Below are 13,538 nucleotides of genomic sequence, written 5' to 3' on the forward strand. Positions count from 1 at the left end.
TGAGAGATGGTTATGGAATCGGGACACAAAACTCGTTTATTTTCCTTCACACAATCGATAGAACCCCTTTCCGTTAGAACCCCTTTCAAAACAAGAGTCCCAACCACCAACCTGCTTATGACAGGGACTACACATCAATATTCAATCAAGTTTCAAATAAACCTGAAAACATCAGTTGAAAGTCTCGACCATCTTTCGGGTATATGCTGCAGATAGGTAGAGGATAGTTTTAATTCTTGTCCCGTTGTTAGTGGCTTTATAATGGAAGATTGATGTGTGGTTCCTGTTAAAAGCAGGTTGGTGGTTGGGACTCTTGTTTTGAAAGGAGTTCTAACGGAACCATTTTAAGCGACGCTATACGTCACTATTTTATCTCGGAAAAACAGGGGGAAAAAGTTTGAAAGACAGTCAAAAACCCAGAGCTTCCTCTTTTTATTCAAGTGAATGCAATACGCTTCCGTAAAACCCATATATATCTATGGGTAAACCATCTTTTGGAGTGAGGCGCAGTGGATCGGTGCTTCCGCTGTTGTGACGTCACGGACGACGTTGAGCGTGATCGGCCGCACCCACGCGCCTGAGCTGCTGAGCTGCGTTCAACATCACAAACGTCTCCACCAATGTCTGATGAAGCATTTTAAAGCCAGTGACGTCAGCGGAAGTCCAGTTAAGCGTTTGTAGTCTCCTCGGTTGTTCAGTCGTCAAACCGATGCAAACATTTCACTCAACACAAGACAGATTTTCAACTGAGAGAACCGGGTGAGACGTTTTCTGTTAGCGTGCTAGCTAGCTAGCTGCTCCGCTAACTGAGCACCTTCCACCGCTAAGACAGTCTGAGTTTCCAACACAGACAGTTTGTCTACATAGTTTGTGTCGAGCCTGATGTGGAGCAGTTGTGTTGTGATGCTCACTGCTGCCCTTCGTTGTTCGTGAAGACAGCTAGCGAGCTAGCTTGAAGTCCTCAGGTGACATACTAGTAACTGTTGTTTTGCTTTTTGTTTTTTTTCTCCTCAGGTCTGAGACCTTGCGTTGGGGAGGATGGCATCCCGCGGGAAATCAGAAACAGGGAAACTGAGGCAAAACATGGAGGAGCAGCTGGACAGACTGATGCAGCAGCTCCAGGATCTGGAGGAATGCAGGTGCAGTAGACATAGATGTAAGGTTGTGGGTCAGAGCTGGTGATGTGATGGTGTACATCTGTGGCAGTGAATACAACACAGGCGTCTCCGTGTTTGTTCCAGAGAAGAGCTGGACGAGGAAGAGTATGAGGAGACGAAGAGGGAAACCTTGGAACAGCTGAATGAATTCAATGACTCCCTTAAGAAGATCATGACAGGAGACATGACACTAGTGGACGAACTGGGTGGGATGCAGCTGGTGAGGGACAATCCATTGATAGTGTGAAGTTATAGTTTTTTTTAAGAATTTACTCCACTTAGTCTGGAATAAATTGTAATTGAGTGATTTGAATCAAACTAAGTTTGTATAGAACTTTTCTCAACAGTGTGACAGAAAACTTAAAGGTCCAGTGTGTACGATTTAGGTGAAAGGGATCTATTGGTCGAAATTAAAGATAAAATCATCCTAGTAATGTTTCCCTATTGTGTTCCATCTAAATTGTACGAATTTTTTTTCAGTCGCCGGGCTCCTTCTGCCAGTTCAGCTCAATAAATCTTAATGTATTTCAGGACTTGGCTTTTAAACTTTTGAATAAATTCAAAAGTATGTCTCTGTCTTCATCAGGCAATCCAGGCTGCCATCAGCCAAGCATTCAAAACTCCAGAGGTGATCCGGCTGTTTGCTAAGAAGCAGCCAGGACAGCTGAGAACCAGACTAGCAGAGGTTTGAACAGCACGATCTAGAAAATGTTTTTGTTGTTTGTGCGTTTACGGCACTCACTCCATTGGTCGGCCTGAAAGTTGTCCCAACTTCTCTGCGATCCGTTTCCCCCCCCCCAGATGGGCCGAGATGTCATCGTGGGCAAACTGTCGCGGGACATGTACATGCAGCAGAAAATGGAAATCCTCACAGCCCTGAGAAAACTAGGAGAGAAGGTGAGGAATGCTCACAGCAGAGATGTGACGTGTTTTTTCCCCCTACAAGTTCATGAATGATTCAATGGGTTATTCTCATCTTTCCACACCAACTCTTTAAGCTGAACTGCCTTCTATTTAGTTATAAAGTGTCACTGACAGAGCTGTTGCTTCAACGCGCTTCAACCTCCCATTTAAAACAGTTTTTTTATTATTATTGCCTAATCAAACCTCAAATGAATTACTTTTGTCAATGCCTTGTCAGCTCACTGCCGAGGATGAGACTTTCCTGACTGAGAACGCGACAGCAACCCTGAGCCAGTTTGAAAAAGTGACTGCAAATCTCGGTGAGAACAAGCATTTGATTTCACTGAAATGGTTGATAACACTTATTATTGGATGAACTTTTACATTTGTCTCGTTTTGCTTTTTCCTGTTCAGGCTCCGAAGACAAAATCCTGGCTTTAGCCAGCTCTGGTGTGAAACCCAAAGTCTAGTAATTCAGCAAAATATTTTATTAACTCGGCCTTTGTTATTACCAGGAAACGAATGTGCCAATTGATGTTTGATTTTGTAAACAATCTGAACTTCTAGGTGTTGCAGTGGATGCTAACATTTTTATAACAATATGCTTTTATACCCCCCCCCCCCCCCCCACACACACACACACAATCACACACTTTTGTAAATGTCTTTTAGTTCTGCAGATAAATGTAAAGTTGTATTATAGGTACGAGCATTTGATTTGTTTAAGATGAAGATGTTGCACATGAATGTAAAGGAGAGTGGAGACTTTAAGGAGAAATATTCTGTGGTGAATTGTGCTGCATTTCTTGTAAGCTGCTGTTTATGTGTGAAAAGAATGATGTGGATTTCCTGTGTGTGAATGCTGCTTGTATTAGAGATGTTATTTTATCTCGACTGTAGCTGTGTACAAGGCTTTGAAGAAAAAAGAGGTGCATATAAAACAATTGTGTAGAAACTCAATGACATTAAATGCAGTGTTCATACAATTCAACTTATCAGTTCGAGAGATTCTATCCCACCGTTTACTAAACAGCTTCCAAATGAGTTAGTAATCAAATCATTGGTCACAAAAAGCTTTGAAATGTTGAATGACTTAAATTGTGAAAATACATTGATAATACGATACTGACAAAACATAGCAGTGGTTAAAAGTCACAGCTCAGACAGGAACACATGGAAACATGGCAGAGTGGGGAGTAAATAAAAGCGTCTGATCAAAATGTCCCTCTAGAAGCCCCCTACTTTAGATTTTCATAGGCAAAACTTTGCTATTGAGATGAATGTAAATTTAATTCAGTTTTTGAGCAGTCAACCCACAGTAAAAAAAATTCCCCTCCGTGTCGTGGACTCGATGCCATCTGTTTTGTGAAGGGTCTTGTGATGGTTCCAGCAGCCATCTCATGACAGTCATTCAGTTCGTGGTGGTTAACAGAAGTGCAACATGAAGTCACTCTAAAGAGACAGGCAGCCTGCACTGTAGCAGTGAAGCGGGTGGCTACAAGTGAAATCAAAACCTGGCTCTTCAGTCACCAGTTATCAAAGTGATTGAGTTGAGAGGAACGACTTTAACCAGAATGATAGAAATCGGTTGTGTATTTTTTGTGGAATCGGGCCGACAAATCACAAAGACGTCCCTCAGTAGAGTGCATTCCTCCACCCAACAGGTCCAGCAGTGCCCTCATGAAATCCCATTTAAATTCACCAGATCTGGATTTTGAAATTACACACACTCCTGTTAGTCTTCTTAACATGTCGGACATTTTTTCATTGCGTCCCATGAATTATTCTCTGTGAAATCAACGAAAATACCTTCTCTCACAATATTGAACAGAGAAAAATTCCTGGATCTGTCCCCTGATCTGAATCCACAGCTAATTTGAACGAGTTCTGCTTTGGATAATGCCGCACCCCTGCAAATAAGTCATGCATCAGTTGGGTTGTCATTGCCTCACCCTGCTAATAACAAGTAAATGCAGAAAAATAAATAAACTGGTTTGATGTAATAATGGGAGATAACATTTTATTTCATAAAGTTCAGCACATATTTGCCAATATGCTGTGACTTCATTGTGTTGAATATAACAGGTTTATATTGGCGGAGATCAAATACAGTATAACATATTTGCAAGTTGACAAATTCAAATTATTTATTCAGTCTTACCTGATCGTCAGCTTTTAAATCGTGTTATTTTTGAAGGAGTAAAATAATCTGTACAGGTATTTGATTGCCTTCACCCAGGATGATTGCGCAAAGAATTATTCATTGATTTCCATGACCTTTTATGGAGGGACAGAATATAACCAAAGGAAGTTATACCCTGAAAGGAATTTTCAGGGTATTATTTCAGGCTAAAACATTGTGAGATTTGGTGTTTTTCAATATTTTCGTATATTTTGTCAGAATAATTTATGGATCTTGCTGAAATCTGACATGTTTAGGAGGACTAGTATTTATGATCGTGTGTAATTTGTAGTACTATTTGCTTTACCTTGCTTTTTAAATTCTGTTGCACCATTTACTCTCTAGGCTTCTGGGTTTCGTCCTCACCACCAGATGGCGCTAACATTCAACATTTTAAACACTTTCCCTACCAGGGTGTGAACCATCCATCAGTGCAGTGTGATCCCAGTGAAATAAAACAAGAGCACACAGAAGTTATACCCCATCTCATCATCCTTTATTTTGTTTGCGAGCAAGCATCAACTTCACTACAATTTGCCTTTCAATTGGTAGAAAAGTGAGAGCAGCTCCAACAAGCACAAAGGAAACATCCAACTGTTCAAAATAAAACAAAAATAACGCCGTCACCTTCCTTCCTCAAGCAAATTCTCAAAGAAAAAAACAAACAAAATATATATATATATCTGGAGTGTTGTGGACGTGTGAAACGGACAGTATGAGAATCAGTAGTGTATCACGTCTCCTTGCTCACTCCAGTCTCACAACCCCACATGGAACGTACACAAACTTGTGGTTCATGCAAAGTAAATCCCCCCCCCACTCCCCCTTACATCTTTAGTGTTACTAAGGTATGGCTGCGTTTCAGTTTGTTAGGCAGTGACATTCAATTCAACTGACTTACACTTTATATGGAAATCCTATTCCCAAAAGAACCGGAGACGGTGGAGTCACTGAGGAGACTTGACTTCAGAGTCAGCGGTCACATGTCAGTGACGCCTGGTACTGTACTGTGTACTGTAGATGCAATGTGGACATTTTGTGTTTGACTGGATGAAACCGTGAACGATTTCAGAGTCGACAGGCTTCGACACTTGTGAATTTCATGCTGCCCTCAAAAATCATTTCTCGACAACTCAGGCAACAGGACACTGTTCAAAAATCACCTTCCACTATACACAAGCAGGTCAATTAAGAGCAAACCCAATGTACGCCGCCAAAGCAATTTCAGTATGTACTGTGCATCTTTTTTAAAAAGGTGGATTCCGTCAATATGATTTAGTACAATATCTATAGAAGGTACAATATGGATCTACTTCCTCTACACATCAACATGGACACATGACATCTACGTGAAATGTTTGTTAATAAAAGTAGCGGTGGATTATTGATACAACAGACTTCAAAGAAAAGTGTAATCCCCAGCTCTGCAGGAAATCTAGCATTTAACAAACACAAATCAATTAATAATAATCCAAGCAATTCCAACAGGACTGTGAGTCCTCAGGCCCCAACAAAGCCACGAAAAAAATGAAAAAATAAAGGAGCATGAATGAGTGTTATTGTTAGACCTGCTAAGTTCGCTATGATTGATAAAAGGCAAAAGGCACTCCCATCTCAGCCGGCTCAGACCTCGTCTTCTTTCTGCTCCGAGTCATCGAGGAGGGGGAGACTGTTCACTACGTTTCCATCACGGAATTATATTGAATTTAAAAAAAAAAAAAAAAAATCAAATCTTCAAAAACAGCCTTTCATGTGTTTCTGAACTGAAATTCTCGGCCTCTGAAAATAGGTCTGCATGCAAAATATGGAGCTCGCGACGCCCAACACTTCTAATCCTGATGATGCTGATTTGAAGTAATGCAGGTTTAGGAAATGATTTACATTTTTTTACTCATTTCACAAAAACATGAGACGAACACAATAGTTACAACAGTGTCTGAGAGGAGATAAGAGGTTGGACACATTTTCCCAATCAGTTGTATAAGCTTTACACTAATACCAGAAGGAAAACAAGTTTACAAATGTAAACAAATATCTTAGAACAACTCTACAGTACAGTTCCATTTACAATAAAATCTAGTGGTCGAATGCGAAAAAAATATCGAAATTTTTAGTTCCAAACGAGAAGATGAGTCATTTTTAAAGTGCTTTCCTGTTGCAAACTACGCAATCATACCCGCAGTTGTAATTCGATGAATTGCAAAAGATAATGCTCAGTTTGCTCTAAGAAACCATCTTAAAAATCCATCTTTTTTAAATGTATTATTTCAACTTAAGATTAAATAGCTGGGCTATGGAAAATAAAGTTGCAACAGGGCAAAACTGTACTTTGAAGGATTTTTATGTTCCTCCCTACTTCTGTCAACACAGAAATGGGCAGAAGACGTTTTAAAGCTGCTGAGGAAATCTCTCCACACGTCCAATTACACTGGCAGAAATGTTAGTACCCATATTTCAAGATTAACAGCACAACAGAACCTGCTGATCTGGTGTTTGTACCGCTCCACACAAAATTTGAATTTGTACATTAGCGTTTCTCTGAGTAAGATTATAACTCGAATTAAAAAAAAAAAAAAAATCCCCTCTGTACAACAGTGAGATCTACTGGGAATGAAATACATGTGACATGTAGAGCATTGCCACCTGTGCAAGCAGAGCAAAGCATGTGTGAAGCTGAAACCATCCACCAGTCCTGCTTTACATGTTCGTAAAACAAATGGTTTTTGTTTTTGCAACAACAGAGAAAAAGACAAAATAGACACAACTCTGCCATGGAACCCTCTGCTGAACAGTCCTGGGTTTCTCATCGTGAAGCAGACAGTTTTTGTACAAGCTTGATGGAACAGCTTTTTGCGGGAAATCTTTGCAACATGCTACAGCCTCTGTGACACAAATATTCTACATTACATACTGCGTTGTTTTAGATATTGGACCCTGTTGAGCAGGCCTTCACTAACACACCGACTAATTACATGGTTTCTTTATATTTACAAAATCTTTAAAAAGCAATTTATTTCTCTACACATATGACTCAAATATCCTCATGCACTAAAAAGAAAAAAAAAATGTGAAAAGAAAATGCAGTCTACTTGTTAAAAGCACATTTTTTTTCACTGTGGACAACTAAGAAAACTCAAGTCAGGTGAGTTTAGCTGCAAACAAATCAAAAAGCATTAAGCAATAATATACATCAGGGGAAAAAATTTAAATGATTCTCTGTTTGAACGCCTCTTGTCTGAGAAAAAATAAAAAAGTGCAGGGTTGGCTTCCTCACACAGTTCAAAACAAAAGTTTTCCTGGGAATTAAAATATAATAAATAAAAAAATAAACAGTAAAAATCAGCGATCCGGTGATGACTACACTACACTGAGTACCACCACTAAGATAACAACAGGAAAACCTCGACGATGAAGGGAATTTTTTTTGTGTGTTTTTTTTTGTTTACATCCTGGCTCCTTAGACATGAATCTCTGGTAGGTGTGTGTGTGTGTGTTTGTGTGTGTGTGTGTGTGTAACCCTCTGAGTAAGTGTTAGTTGGTGATGTGTATGTCAAAGAGAGCTGTGTTGAGTGTACTATGCATTTGGGGTGTGTGTATGTGAGTGCTTGTGTATTCATTCTAGTAGGTGAGGGTAGAGTCGTCCCACTCCAGCTGCTGCTGTCTGCTGGCGCCCTGCTGGTCCTCCGGCTCCGCGCCCTCCTCGTCCTCGCTGCTCTCTGACTCAGCGCTCGTGATGTCATCTTCCTCCTCTCCGTCCTCGCTCTCCTCCTCCTCTTCCTCATCATCCTCACTGCTGTGCTGGTCCTCGTAGGTCTGAATAAGAGGCAGAGGGGTCGTTTGTGATGAGTCATTATCTCAGTGAAGAAATTTATGTTCTTAGTGATTAAGAACTGTTATAGCTGCATTATTGCTGAGACCAGTCAGAAGGAACTGGTGTTGGGTGCATCCCAGTGCATTTCTGATATATAACTCAATGCAGTAATTTAATGAAAATAGTAAAATGACATATTCCTGTGATTCAGGTCATATTGGTAATAAAACAAGTAGTAAGAGTCATTAACTCATCGAACTGTCTTGGTTTTCTCTCTGTCAAGAGGATGCTTTTATCATTTGACTTATTCTACCAATGTCTGTTGTCAAGTTTAAAAAGAACTGCTTACAGTTTGTCCCAGTTAACAGTAATACAGTTACAAGTACGTCAGCCAATCATTTTATTCAGTCTGAATGAAATGTCACTTTGGACTTGTGGAAGACTTAATGTTCTGTTCTCTTGTCTGGAGCATGAGACTGGCTACACAAAATTCCAACACAAATTCCTTTATATGAATTAGTGCGGTGAAAATCCAGAAATACCTACAACAAAGGCCAACCTCCATCCTCATAGTAAATCACGACAGCTCAGATAAATCTAGGTTACGCTCACACATTGCCCAGAGAGCATTAGCAGGTGAAAAGCTGTCTGAGCAGCGACACGGCCACATTTAGTTGAGCTCTGGTTTTCTGTTCCACAGCTTTTCACTGGTCAATTCATCATCTCACCTTCCTGCAAACATTGTGTTTTATTGTATTTTTTTACCTCCATGGGGTTGACGGTGATGGTGAGAGCCGAGTCGTCCCAGTCCATCTCGTTCTCCTTGCCACTTTCCTGGTCTGTCATGGTTCGCTGGTGAGCAGCACGGATGCGGAACACGCCCAGGATGATCATGAACACCAGGAAGCTGACGCACACCACGATGACGATGGTGGCAGCGCTGGGAACCACTGTGTGGACACAAACACACAAAAATGATTTTAGACACATACTAAGTTCATTTTGCACATTCATGTATAAAAACCCTCAAACCCCTTCACGTGGTGACTAGCCTAGCTTACATGTGTCAAGCTGAAGTTTCACGGTGGGCCAGTGCCAGCGTTAATGGTTCTTAGTAAACTGCAATTTAACACTTTCTGCAGCTCTAGGTGAGATTCTTTAAATAGTTTTGCCTTTCTGCTCCAGACATGCTCCACTTGGCACCATATTAGCAGCAAAGGGCCTTTCCTGTGTGATGGCAGACTTAGTGAGCCTAACTGCCCGGAATATTACTAAAGCTGTGAAATAAATGTTTGTGCCGCCTGTACAGATGTCACACACAGCACTCAAGTGTAATCCCTAAACTTGTGTCAGTTCAAAAAAACAACCAGGCAAACAGCCAAGGTTTCATACGTGCCCTACTTCTAATTAATAGTCTGTTATCCAGCTACAGTAACGCTTGCTATAGCAGAGGACAACTATTTATCTACAGCACAACAATTAAGCAGATTGCTGGTTTGATTATGACGTTGGGGATTAACTTTAACAGATCCATTAAACACTGCAAGTGGAGGAAGCTTCAGCAGGCGGCTGTCAACTTAAAGAGGATCAAGTAGAATCACAATTCAACAAGTGAAATATAAACATGCATGTCATGTTTAATCCGTTTTTAGACAAAAACTAAAATTGCAAGAATTTGCTTGGACGGAGGCTGAACTTTAATTTCATCTCTTCATTCATTTATTGCCAATCTTTGGAATAGCTATTAACAAACCGAGAGAAATAGGTTTTTCTTTAGCGACATTCGACTTGATCTGGTTTTGTATGATGATAAAAAGGACAAACATTGCTCTGTGTTTTGGTTTAACATTTTGAATGTTAGGCTTTCACGTTGCAGTACCTGAGGCTTGGTGAGCGTTGACCAGGTTGTGACCAGACAGATCCACAGAGGCATGATGGATGGGGTTAATGAAATTGGGCTGCACCATGGCGTTGTTGGCATGCTCCACGGGACTGGCTGTGTGGATAACATTCACCTAGAGAGAATACAAAATAAGGACCACATATGTAAACCGTCCCAACCTCTCATCAACACCCCTCCATTTTAGATGAAGCTCAAAAGGGCATTTCGTGTGACTCATGAAAGCGTCACTGTTGCGTGACCAAACGTCGTACCTCGACCTTGAAGTCATTGCTGATGTAGCGCCCGTTGAGCTCAGAGCAGACCAGTTTGAACTTCCTGTCAAACAGAGCCTCAGTGTGCCAGTTCTTGTAACGGATCAGGTGCAGAACCTGTTCGTAGTTGGCCATGGTGTTCACACCTGGAACACAGAGAGGGGAGTTTGGGTCAAAAAGAAATCTGACCAGCATAACCAGTAAGTGTGTCCATATTAGAGGAAGACCATAATGTTTTTAGTATTAGAAATGTATCCTTAAAAAGGAATCATGTAATGTAGTTTAGACAGATTAAAAGCCTACAAACAGACAATATAGTTTGTAATAAGCTTATTTTTCTGAACTACACATTATATAACATTTTCTTTCTATGTGAAGTTGCTCTGTGCTCATCACTGTACCTGTGATGACGAGGCCCAGGTTAGAGGAGCTCATCTCCAGGCCACGCGGCTGCAGCTGGGACATGTCCACCTCCAGGCTCTCGTGCTCCCCGTCCAGCTCGTCTCCCACAACACTCACTTCACACGTGTCCAGGTTGTGCATGATCTCCTCTGACACCACTGCCTCTTGGACTGAATGAACAAAGGAGTAAAGTTGACGAGTCGTACATTACCGGATCGTCCATTTTGCCTGTAATATACATGTTTGCCTTCTGAAGTGTGAATGCACCAAGACTGGAAACTACTTCCGTGCATTTGGAAAAATCTGCAGGACTCAAATCCTTCTTCTTTATATGTGAAATATGTGAAACACGACCATTTGGCTGCACTTCACAAGTACAAAGACAAGTTAACAAGTTGTGAAAATTTAGAGCAGAGGAAAACAGTGAGCCGTCTTATTTTAGAGCTTTAGAGAATGCTCTAGAAAAAAACAATTGAGCTATAAGCGTGGAGGAAGTAGAATCACCCTGATCTTGAAGATTAAATATGGGCTGATAGAACAGCCTTACCCCAGTTACTTTAACTTCCATTGTCCATAATTCAAATATGAATAGGTTAAGTAGGCATTTACATATCTATAAGCTAATTATACCACTTATACAGTGATCTTTGCTATCTGTCCTTACTCATGAACTCACTGAAGCTGACCACACTGCTCTTAAAACAAATTTGATTCATGTTTACTGTTAAAAAACCTGCAAGCTGTTACTTTGGGTTTGTATTCTTAAAATGTACCTATTTTAACAACAGACACATGAAAAGCCGCTCAGAAAAAAATGTCTATATTCTTATATAGGTAATATAGGTCATCAACTTGTTTCTCATCAAACAGATTATTTCATGCAGTTTCTGTTTTGCACCTTTGGACTTTTGAAGTGACTCTTAATCGAGTCATTTGTTGGTTGAGTAAGGTGGGGCAGGGTAATGCAGGTAATAGCAACAGATCACTGTAAGCCCTTTTGTCCCACATGGCCTGCTCTTCACCACAGGACATGTTATCTCCCTGTATCTGTGTCAGCCTCGGTGCACGTCTATTGTCTCTCCTGCTCTTAGCTCATGTACAGGCCTAACAGATGGCACGGCTGGTCAACTGACCCCTCCCATGAAGTTGTAAACAACTTATCGCTTTTCTCACTCCCGCCCACTCGTTCCTTCTGTCCAATCCCTTCATCCCCCGGACATAATCCTCAGGAGCTGCTATATGTCTACAAAGCCATCAACTGCACATTCACCATGTCCAGCAGTAAGATTACATATTGTATGGGGCAGCATTGAAGTAGAAAATCAGCATATTTAAGTGAGCGGTTGTGCCGGCTATGGAGTGAAAATACCAATAATCCACTGAGAGAAATGGGTCTACTAATCCTCTTTAACATTATCAAAGGTTATGTAGGCGCCCTGTGTGCATTTCTCTTACCCGTGGGGTCATCATCAGCTCCCTCCGTGACTTCAGTCTCAGCGTCAGCCTCCACTTCACGGGTGATGGTGCTCACGATGCGTAGCTCGGGGAACAGCGTCACACCTTCCTGGCTCTCGAATTCGGCAGCACTGCGGGCGAAGTGGTCGATGCCGCTCAGGCTGATCTTTGGTTCTTCGGGCTGCAGCACCATCACATAACCCTCAGCATCAGGCACCGAAACGCAGGACTCCTCATTGAAGCATCTGGTGGGGAAGATAAAAGGTTTAATACCTTGAAATCAAAACCTTTTTTTTTTTTAAAGGAAAGTGATCAAGTGGAAACCGAATATATATATATATATCTATATCAACCTTTTATATGGATTAAAAAGCTTGGGACAGAATAATTCTTATTTGTAATGATGAAGTCGTCTGTTTATTTTCTGTGTTCATTTTGGGTCTTTTCATAAATGTTAAATGTTAAATGTTAAATAACAAATATCAAATAAAAATAAATGAATGATACGTTTTTGCTGGTTCTGTCAGTTATTTACTGCTCCCATTTGTGTCTGTCAATCGCTCTGCACACTGCCAACCGAATGAAGCCAAACTGAGCGTGCCCCACCATCTCCTCTGGTCTGCATTCATTGGCTAAGATGACAACTTCTGTTGTTTTTACCCAGTCTGAGTAGACGTGTGTCCGATGACACCGTTTGTGTGTGTGAGTGCGTGTTTCAGCATGTGTCTGCGTGAGAGAAAGAGAGAGTGAGTTGAGACTACACAAGCTAAATTATGAATGAATGCACAACTATGAAGGAAGATTTTACTCCTTTCAGAAAAGTTTTGATCATTATGTGGTGATCAATAATGATATCGGGGAGGTCATTTCAAACGAATTAATGTTTTTTATCTTTAGTGGGTCAGAGACGTCAGCTGAGTCTGGGTCAGTGTGTGTTCGTGAGGGAGTGAGAGAGAGACAGAGGGAAAGTAAGAAGCAGAGTCAATGTGTGCGCAATACCCTTAACCGTCGTTACATTTTCGGTTATGGTTATCAACTGTTATGGGGTTCAATTTGGCCCGGGACAAACGTGATCACTATATATATGAAGGCGCCCTTACTCCATAAATTCTAGCCACCAGTTCTGCAAACTGAGAGTAAGGAATATAAATCGAGGAACTGCTGCTAACTGCTATACATATAAAAATGCTTACTGCGGTTGTTTTTTTTTTTCAGAGAAATTGTAGGTATGAGGAACATTCGTCATAACTGCTCAGTTCACACAGTAACACTCATTTTATGCAGATTAGTGTGTATGCAGACGAAAACAATTATTAAACTTGGATTAGGTTCAGCAGCAACCTGAGACACTTGTATTTTTAATACATTATTTTCTGTCATAGTCCTGCTGTTTTGTTACTAATATTTATCTCTCTTTATAAACATACTTATACAAAATGTACATCATAGACGTAGAGAAATCAAAATGCACAAT

The 13,538-nt window shown here is 40.8% G+C and overlaps 2 protein-coding genes across 5 annotated transcripts in view; one reads left to right on the top strand and one right to left on the bottom strand.

Annotated features, from left to right (window-relative positions):
• The first annotated feature begins 489 nt into the window (after positions 1-489).
• lzic (leucine zipper and CTNNBIP1 domain containing) lies at positions 490-3,051 on the top strand. Its single transcript, XM_062391778.1, has 7 exons — positions 490-759; positions 1,015-1,139; positions 1,242-1,377; positions 1,744-1,842; positions 1,959-2,054; positions 2,299-2,380; positions 2,475-3,051. Exons 2-7 carry the CDS (start codon positions 1,039-1,041, stop codon positions 2,528-2,530), a joined length of 570 nt encoding a protein of 189 aa, XP_062247762.1. The 5' UTR covers positions 490-759; positions 1,015-1,038; the 3' UTR covers positions 2,531-3,051.
• A 1,665-nt stretch (positions 3,052-4,716) lies between these two features.
• The window catches only part of clstn1 (calsyntenin 1), a 31,675-nt gene continuing 22,853 nt past the window's right edge, over positions 4,717-13,538 (bottom strand). For all 4 annotated transcript variants that reach the window (XM_062391773.1, XM_062391777.1, XM_062391775.1 and 1 more), the window contains 6 exons: positions 12,065-12,309; positions 10,609-10,779; positions 10,208-10,353; positions 9,933-10,068; positions 8,819-9,003; positions 4,717-8,055 (listed from right to left, as the gene is read on the bottom strand). In XM_062391773.1, coding sequence (XP_062247757.1) covers positions 7,861-8,055; positions 8,819-9,003; positions 9,933-10,068; positions 10,208-10,353; positions 10,609-10,779; positions 12,065-12,309 — 1,078 coding nt within the window. In that variant the 3' untranslated portion in view covers positions 4,717-7,860. The remainder of the gene's footprint in view (positions 8,056-8,818; positions 9,004-9,932; positions 10,069-10,207; positions 10,354-10,608; positions 10,780-12,064; positions 12,310-13,538) is intronic.

Source organism: Platichthys flesus, chromosome 7, assembly GCF_949316205.1.
Source record: "Platichthys flesus chromosome 7, fPlaFle2.1, whole genome shotgun sequence".
Classification (NCBI taxonomy): Eukaryota; Metazoa; Chordata; class Actinopteri; order Pleuronectiformes; family Pleuronectidae; genus Platichthys; species Platichthys flesus.